At 42.9% G+C, this 16343-nt stretch overlaps 1 protein-coding gene across 1 annotated transcript in view; it reads left to right on the forward strand.

Moving 5' to 3' along the window:
* The window catches only part of TH (tyrosine hydroxylase), a 54702-nt gene that overhangs the window by 20558 nt on the left and 17801 nt on the right, over positions 1-16343 (forward strand). The window contains exons 3-6 of the mRNA XM_053286957.1: positions 5651-5825; positions 7973-8061; positions 8537-8604; positions 13702-13752. Of these exons, the coding sequence (XP_053142932.1) occupies positions 5651-5825; positions 7973-8061; positions 8537-8604; positions 13702-13752 (383 nt within the window). The remainder of the gene's footprint in view (positions 1-5650; positions 5826-7972; positions 8062-8536; positions 8605-13701; positions 13753-16343) is intronic.

A 16343-nucleotide genomic window follows, 5' to 3' on the forward strand; every position in this document is an offset into this window, starting at 1 on the left:
TTTTTTTGAAATGTATGTTCTGCATTGGGAGGGACAGAGTCTTTTTTACTGTGTGCTTCTGCAGTGTTTTTCAAGGCAGATGTAGTAAATCGGTCAGGCTAGCCAAACAAAGCATAACAGAGGCAGAAGCAGAATAGCAAAGTCTAACAGGAATAAATTCTCCAAACCAGGTCCAGTCCGAGTCAATCCAATAAATGCAACAGAGTCCAAAGTGAAATCACAGGCAAGGTCAACACAGTCTAGGGTCCAAACACGGTCAAGGTAATACACAAACACAGCCGATTAGCTCACAGGAAATTGATGTTGCTATCAGCAGGGTAGCTATGTTACAGGTGTCAGAAATAGGCTGATCCCTGGTGCTGTTAATTAAGAGTTGCTGAGTTAGCAGCTTTGCCTGTTGTTCTATGCATGCAGCTCCTTAACTCTTGCTGTCTCTTGGACTGGTGCCTCTCTACAGCTGAGACTGGTCGTGCCTCCTCCACAAGAGCTGCCTCACCTGGCTCTAACTCATCTTCAACTCCCTGTGCATCAGACCCACTCTCCTTTGCAACTTCTGGTCCTTGCCTACCCTGCTCTGCTGTCAGCTCTTTCTCCACTTCCAGCTCCTCCTTGGAGTCTTCCAGCATGCCCATGACTGCAGAGTTGCAAAATACATTGCAAATTGCAAGGCAAAACTTGTGTGTGCATTCTGTGAGTGCAGCTTGTTCTGGCCATAGGGAACAGTGAGGATACTCAAAACACCCCATTGTTCCCCTACCACTCAACCAACCAACCCACAAAAGAAATGGGCAAGTGGGCAATATTTAACACATTTTTAACCTTTCCCCCAAGCCCCTATATAATCCTATTGGGATTTGGGGGAAAGGTTAATTTAAAAAAAAAAAAATCACTTGCTTGCTTGCCAAAATGCAAAAAATAAAAAAATAAAAAAATCACTTGCTTGCCGATTTCTTCCATGGGTTGGGTGGTAGGTAGCAGCCATCATGCCCTACCACACAACCCACGTTGGTGTCCCTAGGAGCTACCCACAGGGAACAATGAGGTGTACTGAATTTACCTATTGTCAAAACACTCAAAACATTTTATTTCATTTAACATATTTATATACCACCCCAAACCTGCATCTCTGGGAGGTGTACAAGAAAAACAATACAAATTAAACAAAACTTTGAATGATTAAAACATTACAATCATTTAAAACCCAGCATTAAATGTATTAAAATTATAAATTGAACTAAAAGCCTCGGTGATCAAATATGTCTTCAGCACCTTTTTAAAAGTTGCATTTGAAGTTGAATCAAATTTTGAATTTGTTCTGTTGAAACAACTGGTCGGACTGGTTGTTTTGACGGAATGATTGGGCTGTTTGTGTTTTGTTTTGAGCTTGAAACAGTACACAAAATTCATCTCGTGCACATCCCTATTGCAGATTGATGCTGAATCCTAGAGACTCTAAGCCAGTCCTGGATGACTAACAGTGACAACCCAACTCACTGGGTGGTTTTAAAATAAATAAATAAATAAATAAAGAGGACTTGCAGAATATATAAAGGACAGTAAAGAAGATGCACTTAAAATGGTCAATAATGCGAAACTATTCAACACCAATGAAAGAAAGCAGGCCTACAAGAAAGAACAAGTCAAGAAGTGAGCAGAAAAATGGAAAAATAAGCCACTGCATGGTCAATATTTGCACAATAGAAGTGGAAAATCAGACATCACCAAGACCTGGCAATGGCTTAAGAATGGCAACTTGAAGAAAGAAACAGAGGGTTTAATACTGGCTGCACAAGAACAGGTACTAAGAACAAATGCAATAAGAGCAAAAGTCAAGAAGTCAACAACAAACAGCAAGTGCCGCCTTTGTAAAGAAGCAGATGAAACCGTGGACCACCTCATCAGCTGTTGTAAAAAGATCGCACAGACTGACTACAAACAAAGGCATGACAAGGTAGCAGGGATGATACACTGGAACATCTGCAAAAAATACAAGCTACCTGTAGCCAAAAATTGGTGGGACAATAAAATTGAAAAAGTGGTCAAAAATGAAGATGCAGAAGAAGACCAAAATAATCCCAGTGGTAATTGGTGCCCTAGGTGCAATTCCAAAAGACCTTGAAGAGCACCTCAACACCATAGGGGCCACAGAAATCACCATCAGCCAATTACAAAAAGCAACTTTACTGGGAGCAGCCTATATTCTGCGACGATATCTATCATAACAGCAAGAACATTGATAATAAAATACAGCCATCTCAGGTCCTTGGGAAGGACTCGATGTCTGGATAAAACAAACCAGTCAATAACACCTGTCTGACTGTGTAAACAAGAAATAATAGCAGCAGCAAAAACATTCAGATATTTATAAAAAAAAGCAATGAGCATGTGGAGTACACAGTTTACAATCAATGGCGAGACACTTGGGCAGGTTAGCATTAGAAGAGGCATTTTCCAAGGGGACTCACTATCCCCTCTCTTGTTTGTAATCACCATGACCCCACTTTCACAAAAACTAAACAAAACAGGCCTCGGATACCAAATATCTAAAACATCAAGTCAAATCAACCATCTGCTGTACATGGATGATTTGAAGTTGTATGGAAAGTCCCAGTCAGAAATCAAATCACTGCTAATCACTGTCCATATATTCAGTAGCGATATAGCAATGGAGTTTGGACTAGACAAGTGTGCTGCATTAATAATGAACAGAGGAAAAATAAGAAAAACAGAAGGAAAAGAACTGCCCAATGGAAGCAAGATCAAGAACCTGGAAGAGAAAGAACATTACAAATACTTGGGCATTCTCCAGGCTGATAACATCGCACACACTGAAGTTAAAAGAAAGATTGGAAGTGAATACATCAGGAGAGTTAGAAAAATCCTCAAGTCCAAACTCAATGGCGGGAACACCATACAAGCCATAAACACCTGGGCTATACCTGTGATCAGATACACTGCAGGAATAATAGACTGGACCCAGGCAGAGCTAGAGACGCTGGATCGTAAGACCAGGAAAATCATGACCATCACTCATGCTCTGCACCCCCGCAGTTGATGTCGATAGGCTATACCTCCCTCGCAGCTCAGCTGGAAGAGGAATGCTGCAAGTCCATCAAACAGTAGAGGAGGAGAAAAGAGGCCTTGAAGAATATATCAAGGACAGTGAAGAAGATGCACTTCAAATGGTCAATAACGTGAAACTATTCAACACCAATGAAACAAAGCAGGCCTACAAGAAAGAACAAGTCAAGAACCGAGCAGAAAAATGGAAAAAGAAACCCCTGCATGGTCAATATTAGCACAATATAAGTGGAAAATCAGACATCAGCAAGACCTGGCAATGGCTTAAGAATGGTTACTTGAAGAAAGAAACAGAGGGTTTAATACTGGCTGCACAAGAACAGGCACTAAGAACAAATGAAATAAGAGCCAAAGTCGAAAAATCCACAACAAAGAGCAAGTGCCGCCTTTGTAAAGAAGCAGATGAAACCGTGGACCACCTCATCAGCTGTTGTAAAAAGATCGCACAGACTGACTACAAACAAAGGCATGACAAGGTAGTAGGGATGATACACTGGAACATCTGCAAAAAATACAAGCTACCTGTAGCCAAAAATTGGTAGGACCATAAAAGTGGTCGAAAATGAAGATGTAAAAATATTATGGGACTTCTGACTACAAAGAGACAAACATCTGCCACACAATACACCAGATATAACTGTAGTCGAGAAGAAAGAAAAACAAGTTAAAATAATCGACATAGCAATACCAGGAGATAGCAGAATAGAAGAAAAAGAAATATAAAAAATAGCCAAATACAAAGATCTACAAGTTGAAATTGAAAGGCTGTGGCAGAAAAAGACCAAAATCCCAGTGGTGGTAATTGGCGCTCTGGTTGCAGTTCCAAAAGACCTTGAAGAGCACCTCAATACCATAGGGGCCACAGAAATCACCATCAGCCAATTACAAAAAGCAGCTTTACTGGGAACAGCCTATATTCTGCGACGATATCTATAACCATTGACAATAAAATTCAGCCATCCCAGGTCCTTGGGAAGGACTCGATGTCTGGATAAGACAAACCAGTCAATAACACCTGTCTGACTGTGTAAACAAGAGAGATAATAATAAAAAGTAGTAGTTAGCATTTATATATTGTTTTGTCCTAAATATATCACTATACATTACAATATACATCTGTGCAACAACCTGTAAGTTAGGCCTGTATTGTTATCCCTGTATTACAGCTTGTGGACGGGGACTAGGGGAGATAGCGGCCTTGCCTAAGGCCGCTGAGTGGACTGATGGCAGAGGTAAGGTCTGAATGGAGGCCTTTCAGCTTGTAGAATTTTTCCCAACCAATGCACTATACTAGCATACATAAATAATGTACCTCCTGCCCAAAAGCACTATCATCACAACAGTTTGCCGTGGACTATAAGGTGAAGGTCCCTTCATTGTGATTAAGGCAATTCAATTTAAGCTCTTCTTTTGTGACTGGGTGGAGGTTCCATGCACTGCCCGTGCATGCAATTGTGAGAGAAAGGAGGACAATACTTGGCTGGGAAAGTGTTGCTTGCAGAACAGCAGCTTTCTGGGATTACAGTTTCCTTTGTGAAGCAGTTCTGACCCTGACATCTTTCCTTATGCTTCCTCTAGCATCCAGAAGTTGCGCTGGCTCTCTGCAATGATTGTTGGCAGAAGGGGAGCAGATAGGGACAGATCAGCTTCCTCTAGCTGCAAGAAGTCTTTTCTAGCTGGACGGACAACTTGCAGAACTATTCTTGGCATCTTGGAATGTGGAGGGAGGGACAAGATGTGCAGGATGAGAGCTGAAGCTGCTACTAGTGCTGCTGTCCTGCTAATGAAGTGTGTGTATGAGGACCTGCAAAAGTGAACATCTGGAGAAGGTGTAGAATTAAAAGGCTTGGAGATTAACTCTTTAATCATGATGATTGATACTCATAATAAATTAAATCAACATTGATGCTTATGGAATGTGTTTTTCTTCAGAAAAATGCAGCCCATTTAAAATGAGACGTACGTGCAAACCTAAATACTCATTTGAACTGCCAATTGATGCCCATTTGACAGTTTGGTGAATTTTTTTCAAATTATGGAAGCAGTGCTTTTGCAGGGGTGGAGCCACCATTGAGCGGACGGGTTCAAAGAACCTGTGCTGCTGCCAACCAGGGGCTATGTATGGCACCCCAGCCACACCCCCTTGCCTGACATCAGATGCAGGGGGCACGGCTTCACTCCAAAATGGGGTTGTGTGGCCCCGTGTGGAAGCGAAGCCACGTACCCTGCATCTGATGTCAGACACAGTAGCGTCTGGTGTCAGATGCAGGGGGCGTGGCGGGCAGGGCACTGGTGGGAGGAACACGGACCACCAGCTGGCTTCCTTTTGCCATTGTGCTTTTGCTCTGTTTAAGGAAATGGCAAGCCAAGGAAAAGGCAGGCATATTTCTTCCCACCATGATGATCAGTGGAGAACAGAAAATAAACCATTGCTTCTGATTTGTTGCTCCTGTTATGTAAATAACCTGCTTACTGTGCTTATAGTGCATTGTAAAAATGCAGTTTATGAAAATGTCATTGTTGCTGTTTTATTTCAAGTTATTGCCTTTCACCTTCTCTTCCTCTAAAGACATTTGAAGCCAAAATCCATCATCTAGAAACAAGGCCTAGCAAGAAGCTGCGAGAAGGATCTGGGGATCTAGAATACTTTGTGCGATGTGAACTCCACAGCTCTGACCTGAGCACCCTTGTCAGTTCTCTCAAAAGGGTTTCAGAAGATGTAAGGAGCACAAAAGAAGACAGCTGTAAGGAATCAGTAGCTTATTTACTGAAACATGACTGGGGATTGTTTCACATAGGACCTTTCCCCCCTGCATGGAAATGGAACTCTGTAAATGAAAAGAAATCTCATGGGTGAAATGTCCTTTTAAGCCTGTGCTTTTCAGATTGCTTTTAAAGATAACTGGAGTGGTACGAAGTAAATGCACCTTTTGGAGTGGTAATCATGAGGGCTGGGGTGAAAATTAAGTAGGAAAGGCAAGTTAAGGACTTTTGAGCAAGCTATTCTGGGTCATATTAACCAAATTACAGGTATCAGGATTCATTTGGATCAGGTTATGATATATTGCTTCACTAATATTAAACAAACAAACAAACAAACAAACAAATAAATATTATGAAGCTTTTCTAACTGACCTCATTGCCCACCCTGCCTCTGCCAGTTGTGACCTAAAAGGAATGGGGGCTATTTAAGGGCACCTATGCTTACTTGCACCACTCCTCAGCCCAGCAGTACAGTATGTGTGTGTGTGTGTGTGTGTGTATGTATGTGTATATACACACACACACACACACACACACACACACCTGCTCCAAGGCTAATGTGGGTTAGGGGGTAAAAATTCTTACTTAGTCTCAAAGGGACTAGCTGTGCTGCACTGCATGACTGGAAGGCATGTTTCAAACTGAGCAGAAAGGTGAGTAAACTAGCTTATATGTCATTCCATTACTGCCCACCACTGGCTGCTAAAACTGCCCACATGTGGCTATCCATAGGGCATATCTCATGTCTCTCCTGCGTGTCCACAAAATTGCTTTTCTGGCCAGCAGCTTCATTGTGGTCAGGATAACAGGCCTTGTATGATTGCTTGCTGGAAGGCTATCCAGTATTGTTTATTCAGGGCAATAAACAATAAACAATTTGCCTGCCCACAAATGCTTAATACCTATATAAATCATTCAAGACAAGAAAACTTGAAGTGCACTGTCTCCAAGGAATGATACTGCCCCCCCCCCGCAAGTTTACAAAAGTATGACTAGATGACTTCTTCTGCACAGGTATACAGCAAGGTCATACAGCAAGGGTACACAATCCCAAAAGAAGGGGAACGTGTAGAAAAACACTTTTTAAAAATTCATAGAAATATGTGGGAACAGACAGGTGGAAATAGTGTCACGGATCATTATTTAAAATATTGATACCACACCTTCTTAAATCTGCACAATGTGGCTTACAACCATATACAAGAAAAACATTAAAATTTAAAAAATTAAAAGCATTAATTATATCACAGACTTATTCAATAGATCTTTGTGGTACTCACTCAATTAGAATAGCAATGAATTTTTCAAGATACAAAATATTGCACTTGGAATACTTGGAAAATGCATCAGTCCCACAGCAGAAGATGTGCAATCCTGAGGGAAAATATGTGGCCTGTAAAGCAAATGCATGTTCAATCTGCATTTCTGATTTTTCAGAAAGGTCTTAACAAATATTAACATATTTCCACCAAATGTGCTCTTTATCTAGATTCTCAGTTCCTTGCAAATGACTACATTCAGAATGCCTCAGTTTAAAAGCCAAATGCTTTTTCTTGCAAACGTGGCAATGCTTTTGAGGCCAACTGCTCTCTTCAGTTCAGTACAGGAGCCTAAATAGGATTTAAAAGATATCCAGATCACCTTCTCTGAAAGCAGAGATTTCATGTTTTCCCATTTGTAAGGGTTTGAATTCTCTCTCTGAAGTCCAAATGCCATACGGTAAGATACACTGTACATGCTGCTCTTACCAGTTAATTCAATAGGCTGCTTTCTGAAAGCTGATCCTTATAGACATTTTATTCATATGTATCTGTAGAGAGCAAATGATGGTCAGAAGTGCTTATAAAACTGTCAGAAGAACTCATAAAGAAGGGAGGAGCATGGAATTCACATGTATGATGAGTTGTACTGAGGGTGACATTATTCCAAAGTAATCTGGAGCTCTTTCCTGTAATCACAGGGGACATTGCAGACTGCAGTTCTGAACGGAGTTCAGAAAGTGGATACGCAAGTGGCCTGTGCCATTGCTTCTTCTAAGTAACATTCAGAGCCAAGTAGTCTGGGTTAGGAGCATGATGCAATTTCTGATTATCTCACCTCATGTCCTCTTCTTCTCTTGGGGCTGCAGTTCATTGGTTTCCAAGAAAAATCTCTGAGCTTGACAGATGCCACCATTTGGAGACCAAATTTGACCCCGATTTGGATCTTGACCACCCGGTGAGTGAATAAGTTTGCTGCCATGAATCCTCAGGCTCTGAAGCATGCTTCCTCTCTCTGTTCAACTCAGACTCCCTTTTAGACACCTCCTTGTGGAATAGTTTGGACTGCTCTTCTTCAGACTAGACTCAAGAGCGGAAGCTGTCATGGCACCTATAGCAAAGATATTGCTCAATGAAAGAGTGTTCAGATTGAGGGAATATGTCATGCTCATCTGTTAAGAGTTTCCATAGAGTCATTTAAATTTGGGCTCCACAAAAGTAAGAAGAGAAGCATCTTGTGTTGACTTGTAGGACATACTAGCTCTGGGTACCAACGTGGGAGACCCATTTTACAAAGAAGCAGCTGCCCAGTGAGTGCATCCTTGCCTCTCCATCTTGAACAACCTAGAATAAGAATTGTCCGTTGCCATTATGAAAACTGTTCAGTGCAAAAAAATGTAAGGTAACAGTCTTGCTCTGTTCTTTCCTCCAAGGGATTCTCTGACCAAGTATATCGGCAACGAAGGAAAATGATAGCAGAAATTGCCTTCCACTATAAGCAGTAAGACTGGCTGCATTGCATAGCATCACTTGCTCAGAAGTCCATGCATACACTTATCTCTCTGCTCTCCATGTGTTGCCCTTTCTTCTCTCTGTTGGTGCTTCTCTTTCACTCTCTTGCTTCATGTTTTCAGTGCGCCAGAGTTGCTAATTCCATAGAGCTGTCACAGTCATCATCACTGAAGAGCCCAATTCAACATAGCTAAGCACCCAAAGACATTAAAGCAGCTCTCATTGAAGGCAACCATTTCAGCAATACTTAATGTGCTTTCATTGTCCTTTGCACTGAATAGCTGTGTGATATCACCATTACCATTACTGCAGCAACAGAAAACTTGCAGATTTAGAACGTTACACACACCAACCAAAATGAAATGAATGCAATTAAATACTGCAAAATGCAGGTTTCAGTGCTGGTTTCTTCTTTTCATATTCAGGATCTAGATTTTGTGGCCAAACTTGAAACTGAAGGATTGAAAACCTAAATTTTATTCTTCTTTTGCACACTTTTCACCCACCATCAATTGCATTTCTGATTTAAAACTGAAATATGTTTTCTACATTCATAATAACTTGTCATACTGTATAATATGTATGAATGGCATTTCCTTATTTTAAATTGGTGGAAGAGACTATAATGCCACCAAAATGACCACAACAAAGATTTAGAATCAGACTAGAAGGATGTTAAATATCATCTTCCTGGTTTTTCAAAAACTATTTTCTTTTAAACAGCAGCTGTGGATGAGCCCCATCTGGATTGGGATTGTGGCATTGGTGCATGGGGGAGGGGATTAATCCTTTCCCCCTGCACCAGTGTGGGCCCCTGAAGCTACTGTTTGCCCCAGGAGGGAAGCTGCTATGGGCTCAAATAGCAGCTTTCATCCTGACCTAGGGCAAATAAAAGCTTTGGGAGCCTGATCCGGTTGGCCTCCCCAGAGCTGCTTTAAAAAAAAAAAAATTGAAAAAATGATGATGCATTTAATGCCTCATCTAGTTTGACCAATGATGGTCAAACTAGATGAGCTTTAGTTTTTTAGCTTTTGTGCAAAATTTGCACTCCTCCAAACACAAACTTCAAGATGACCTCCTCAATGCATAAAAGATATTAAAATAACTTACAAATTTTGCTCAAAACATGTAAGCTAAAACAGAAACAAGCAAACATTTCTGTGTAATGCACCATCCTCAACAGTATTCCCTATATGGCGTGTGCATACTCACACACTTTTTGATGTCTGCTCAGTTAACCTTAGATCCCACTCAGGTTGAATCAGGGAGGGCCCACTCTGAATGCACATGTGCACACATTGCCTTGATAGTGCCACCCAGAACCAAATGCATTCCGCACAGAGATGAAAAAAAAAATAAAAATAGAGGGAGCACTGAGCCTCAGTGCATGCAAACTGATGGCACTTACATACAATAGCTTACATACAAAAGCAGCAAATGGATTATAGACACATGAGGGAAGAGAGAGCTGACCTTTTGCCAAGAAGATATTAACTCTTTCAGAGGCCAATGTATCTCATGGCTTCTCATCCTTAACATTAATATTAGGTTTCAATTGTTCTTTGAACATTGCTTCCTTGATCTTATTAAATTCCCTTCAACTACAAATATTGATACTTTTGTTTTGGTCGCTTTTCCATTGTGTTCTTCCTTCATATGTATTGCCCACAGTTTTGTTCAACTTCTATTATGCTGCATATCAACCAGATGTTCTTCATATCTTTTCATTAGTGGTCTTCCTGTTTCTCCAATACAGAACGCCGCACATTCCACACATTCAACTTTTTACACTACCTGCTTGACCTTACACCAGCCCTTATCCTCCTCACAGACAGAACAATGCCTCCCTTCACATCTGTTACCATACAACCGGGATTTAACTAGATGTTGTTTTAAGGTTTTATTTACTGTACAAACATTAGCCTTCATTCCATGGAGCTCTCCTCATGATTGGTGAGAAGAGCTCTGGGGCGGTCTGTGGGGGAAGGCGGGTTTAATTTACCTTCCCTCCATACAATCTCCGTGCCTTCCCTGGGTGGGCGGATCTCCCACCCAGATGACCGATGGCTCACCTGGCAGCTCCAGGGGTCAGGGTCCGCCATGCATTGCTCCATCCCACCCCCCCCCACGTGTGCAAGCAGTCGCAGCTGACACAAAATAAAAAAAATGAAGGGAGCGCTCACTCCCTTAACCTCATATAGAGGGAAGCTACTTTGGTGGGTTTGCTGCCGTGTAGCCGCTGGGATTGGGCCGGCTCCCGGCACTTCACACATGCACGCAAAACTGGGCTGGGCTCCCTTAGCCTGGTTTTGCCTGCATGTGTGAATAGCCTCCATGTCTACTCAAAATTTTCTGTACTTGCCATGTACATCTGTCTGTTACAAAAGGTATTTTTAAGACTGGCCATCCTTTCACAAACCTTACATTCTTACTCCTGAATAGTGGAAGTTTATAACTTCCACTACTCAGGAGTAGGAGTGTAAAATGTGTGACCTTTATTTCAGGTCAGCTCTCTCCTCCCTCTTTTGTTTTCCGTTTGCTGCTTTCACTTCTTAGCTATTGTATGTAAGTGGCTTCGGTTTGCATGCTAAATGCTGTATTACACGGAGGATGCTGTATTACACCGAAACGTTTGCTCAGTTTTGTTTTAGCTTACATGTTTTGTGCAAATATCTTTTAAGTGTTAAAGAGGTCTTTTTGAAGTTTGTCTTTCATCAGGCACAGGACCAAAGCTCCTTGAGTGGTCACGGAGATTTCTCATGAAACAGAAAATCAGGACTCCTTGAGGGGCTTGAATTGCATAGCATGTGTGTGCAGCAGCAGATACCTATTGATCAGGCACGGCTCGTGAACTCTCCTCCGGGGCAGTGGTGGTGGGCTTCTTTAAGGTAAACAGAGCCAGTGCTCCGTGCCGCCCAGCAGCCCCTGCGGCGGAGAATTGCCTCCGCCACTCACCTGGCTGCTGGTGGGGGCTCACCTCCGCGGGAGCCAGGTGAGTGGCAGAGGCGATTCTCCGCTACAGGGGCTGCTGGGCGGCACAGAGCACCAGCTCAGTTTACCCTTAAAGAAGCTGCTCGCCACCCCCCCAGAGGAGAGTTCATGAGCCGCGCCTGCTATTGATACCTATTGGCTATTGTTGGTGGACAGCTGTTGACAGGCCATGATCCACCTACCAACATAGGAAGCTGCTTTATACAAAGTCAGATCATTGGTTCCATCTAGCTCAGTATGATCTACACTGACTAGCAGGAGCTTCTCCAAGGTTTCAGGCAGAAGTTTTTTGCAGCCCACCCTGGAGATGCCAGGAATTGAACCTGGGACCTTTTGCATGCAAAGCAGATACTCTGTCACTGAGCTATGGCCCTACCCACAAAGGTGGCAAACATGAGTCTCCCATCCAGGCACTGACCACACCAAGACCTGCTTAGCTTCAGCAAGGTTACTGTATCGTATGCCCTTAGACCATGCCCTGGGATCCAAAGAGCCCTGGCATATATAAGGCATAACTTGTTTGGGATTTTTCCTCTCTATTTCTCCTTTTCCTGATAGCATCACCTTATGCGTCACTGGAGACCACTTCGGAAGTTCTCCAAAGTTTTATAGGCACCTTGTTCATGGTTCAGGGACTGCTTCCAGAGAGTAGGAACTCAACACCCTCATAGCTCATGGTGGAGCTTACTGCGTGGCCCTTTGGAATGAGGCCTGAATCAGGTATTGCCCAAAGTATTGCACTGCCTGAGGTGAGGTACCAAATACTGCCTTACCCCACACCCCTGGGGGCCCAGCCCCCTTTCAAAACCAGTCCTTGCAAGTGGCATAGGGGGTCGGGAGGAGGAAAGGGCATTGGCAGACTCCTTTTCTCTCCTCATGCTTCTTGCAAGGTTTGCAAGGATTGTGAAGAGAACTGCTCCTGGCAAAGCTTGCATGGGTCAGATTGGTGCCAGAGCGCTGCTCTGATGGCAGTGCGGGTGAGGGGGTGGCATCCCACTGCCTGAGGCCACACTTCACCTTGCCTCAGGGAAGGACTGCCCTGCCTGAATCTTTGTTAGGTCTTGGAGGTGACCCAAAAATATACCCCCAGATTTAAATAGTACGATTCAATTACTTGTAATTAGATGAGTTTAGAAATCAAATCCATAATGATAATAAACGAGTCTTACTCAATCAGTGGCAAGTACTAGGGATGGGATATTGGGCAGAACTTGAGAGTAAAGGAAGTTTTCTCTCTCTCTTGATGAGTCTTTTTGGCAGGTTTGCTTATTTGTTTTTCATATTTTTATTTTTATTTCCCCTTATATCTTCGATAAGAGAAGTGTAAGTGTGTGTGTGTGTGTGTGTGTGTGTGAGAGAGAGAGAGAGAGAGAGAGAACTGTGTGGACATAGCATGCTTGTTTGAGCTTCCTGTTTAATATGAAAATTAATGTTTGCCCTTCCAGCTTTTCTGATGTTATTTCCATGTGCGAAACATCCTTTTACTAATCTTTAACTATCAGGGTGGTTGAAGCATGTTAAGGGATTAACATGCTGAATAACAGAATCAGAGAATTTTAAAATTGGAAGGGCCCTTGGAGGTTTTCTAATCTAATCCAGTATATTATATGATCCAGATTATATGTCCTAAAACCCACACTTTACACTCTGAATGATGTGGGCACCTGCCTCAGGGCAGGTTTGCTTTCATTGCTACTTTCTTTTAAAAAACTGTTCTGTACTCATACATACTATGCGTAGGTTTCCAAATTTACCTCTGCCACCATGAAGGCTAGAAACTTGAGCTTTAAAAAGTGATATGTGTCCCAAATAAATATGCCTTACAAACTTCCCATCTCTCTAGTAGGCATGGCTTGGTCTACAGTATAATTTTAAACATCGCCTTCTAGATGATGTTTGTTCATTGTTTTAGTGTTGTGATTCTAAATACTATATGCCTTATTTTGTTATATTGTGCTCTGTGCCCATCTCAGGCATGCCTGGATAAAGACTGAACTTAGTTATACATTACAGTGTTGACCCCTAATGCTTGCTTCATTATTACTTTGTATCTTCTTCCTTATCCTTTTCCTTTCTCCTGAATTTCATTTTACAGTGGTGACCCAATTCCTCGAGTGGAATATACAGCAGAGGAGATCACCACCTGGTAAGTGTGGGTGGATCCTTCCTTCCTGTCAAAGTGGATATTCCAGAAGACTCTCAGCTATATTTGTCTCCCACACTTTTGGTGGGAGATTTCATGCATAGGTTTGCTCACACCAGCTCTCAGCCTCATTAATTGTCATCTGTGGTTCAGGAAGGAATTCTCCCCCAGACTGGAGTGGCTTTTTGAAATTGCCTCCTATGATTAGGGCCAGCCCAACCATAAAGGAAAGTTAGGCAAGTGCCTAGAGCACCAAACTTCCAGGGGCACTTGCCTCATCTCTGCAAAATTCCTGGGGACATAGCAGCTGCCTGAACTTTTGGGGGAAGCTCAGTGAGGCAGCTTAGCAGCTTGCCAGCTGGAGAGATCCCTGGTGTTCCAAAGGACATAAGATAGTAACATCTATAAAGGAGAAGAAATAAATAAATGACAGGAGTTTAACATGAATATGATAAAAGTCTTCTCGTTCACTTAATTTACTATTGTTATATTTACTAGTATACTGCTCATCATGCAAACAGGCAAAATGCATGGATGTTTTAATTTGTTTGGACAGGGGGAAAGAAATCCTTGGGTCAGCACTGCCCAGAGTGCACTTCCCTACATCTGGAGCCATATGCCACACCAGCTCCTTTCTGCTTTCTGCTTGTGTGTTGGATGGGCAGGAGGTTGGACTAGAAGAATGTGTATAATCTAAGACCACACGAGACCATGCCTAGCAGCCCCACTCCTCTATCCAGGCATTGAATGGAACATCAGAGGGGGAGCTTACACATGTATGAGTGGAGATGTGTAGGCTCACTAGAGCAGGGGCTCCCAGTGCATTCTAGCTGGGGAACTCCTGCTCTAGAACCTGATCGTTCAGGATTTCAAATCAGGTGTAGAGTCTAATCCAGGGGTGTCAAAGTTATCTGGCCACAAGGGCTATTTAAGTAAAACTGTTCATATGGAGGGCCACAATGTACATCCATCTATCTATCTATCTATCTATCTATCTATCTATCTATCTATCTATCTATCTATCTCAGGGTTTCTTAACTTTGGGCCCCCAGATGTTGTTGGATTACAACTCCCATTATCCCCAGACATGGCCTTTGTGGCCAAGGATGATCCGAGTTGTAGTCCAACAACATCTGGGGGCCCAAGGTTAAGAAACCCTGATCTATCTATCTATCTATCTATTGATAGCTACAATTGTGTTTGATAAGTACATCCTCTTCCCAGCTCTTTCTCTTTCCTTCCCTCCCCTTTCCTTGCCCACGGTCCCATCCCAGAGTCCAGAGATGACACCCTCTTCTCGCCTCCCTCCCTGGGCTCCCCTCACTCCCTGGGGCATGCTCTGCTTGCCCATCCACTCACCACTACTGCTCTTCCTGCAGGAGCATGCTTCCAGCAGTTTCACCCACTCAGTTTGTCTGGCATTGCAGCTCACTCACTTGCCCCATCCCACCCTCACTGCTGCTTATCTCCACAGCACGGTACTTCTCCACTTCCTCTCCTCCATTCAAGCATCCTACAGGAGCTCCAAAGAAAAGACTTACAGAAGAGCTTCAAGGAAAGGACTGACAAAAGTGCAGTGCTAGGGAGACAAGCAACAGTGAGCTACAGAGGGACAGGCAAGCAGCATCAAGAGACAGACTTGATGCTTGAAACAGACATGAAACAGACTCCAAGCAGGGGAAGTAGCTGGATAAACACTGCTACAGTAAAACTCCCCCAGGCAGGAGGCAAAGCACAGCCTGGGAGGAGGAGACTGTTAAGGGAGAAGAGAAGAGAAGAGGGGCATTGCCTGTGGACTGCAGCCCAGGAAGTGAAAAAAGAGGTGGGAGGGAAGCAAGGAGAGGAAAGACCTCTGCCCCATTTCACTCTGTTATGTGTGAATGCAGTCATAGTTTCCTGTTATGTGTGAATGCAGTCATAGTTTCCTTTAAAGGCCAATTCCTTCCATACAGCTCTGATTTCTTATGTTCATATTGAAATCTGAATGGGCATTAAAGGAGAGACTGGGCTATCTGTCCTACTCTAGCTCTTCAAAGAAACTGAGCCTACCCACTTTACTAGGGTTCACTGAATGCAGAGTGTATTGGCTAGGGTTGTGCATTTTGTTTTTTTCTCTGTTTTGTTTTTGGCCCAAATCTGTAACACCCCCATTTTGTTCTTTGTTCAAAACCAGCCAATCCAAAACACCCCAATTTTGTTCTTTGTTTGAAATTGCAAAATCTGAATCTGAAATGTCTTGGATTTTAAAAAATGGCCCCGGGGCAAAACTAGTGGATGGGGGTGGTAGTGCCCAATGGGTGGAAGATACCACCCAAATTTCAGAGGAATTGGGCAAAGGGTTGATTTTTGGTGAATGTTCGAAGTTTAAGATTTTTCCCATAGGGAATAATGGAGGTTTCAGCAAAAGTACAGCTTCATGTTGGGGGCAAAGGGGTGGCCCAGACCAGAGTATGGTGGGTGATAGTGCCCAGTGGGGGCAAGGAAGCTGCCAGAATTATTTCAAAGGAATTGAGCAAAGGGCTGATTTTTAAAGATTTAATGGAGTTTACACATCTTTAAAGTTCTTCCCCATAGGGAATGATGGAGGTTTTCTG

The sequence above is a fragment of the Hemicordylus capensis genome, chromosome 1 (genome assembly GCF_027244095.1).
Source record: "Hemicordylus capensis ecotype Gifberg chromosome 1, rHemCap1.1.pri, whole genome shotgun sequence".
Taxonomy (NCBI): Eukaryota; Metazoa; Chordata; class Lepidosauria; order Squamata; family Cordylidae; genus Hemicordylus; species Hemicordylus capensis.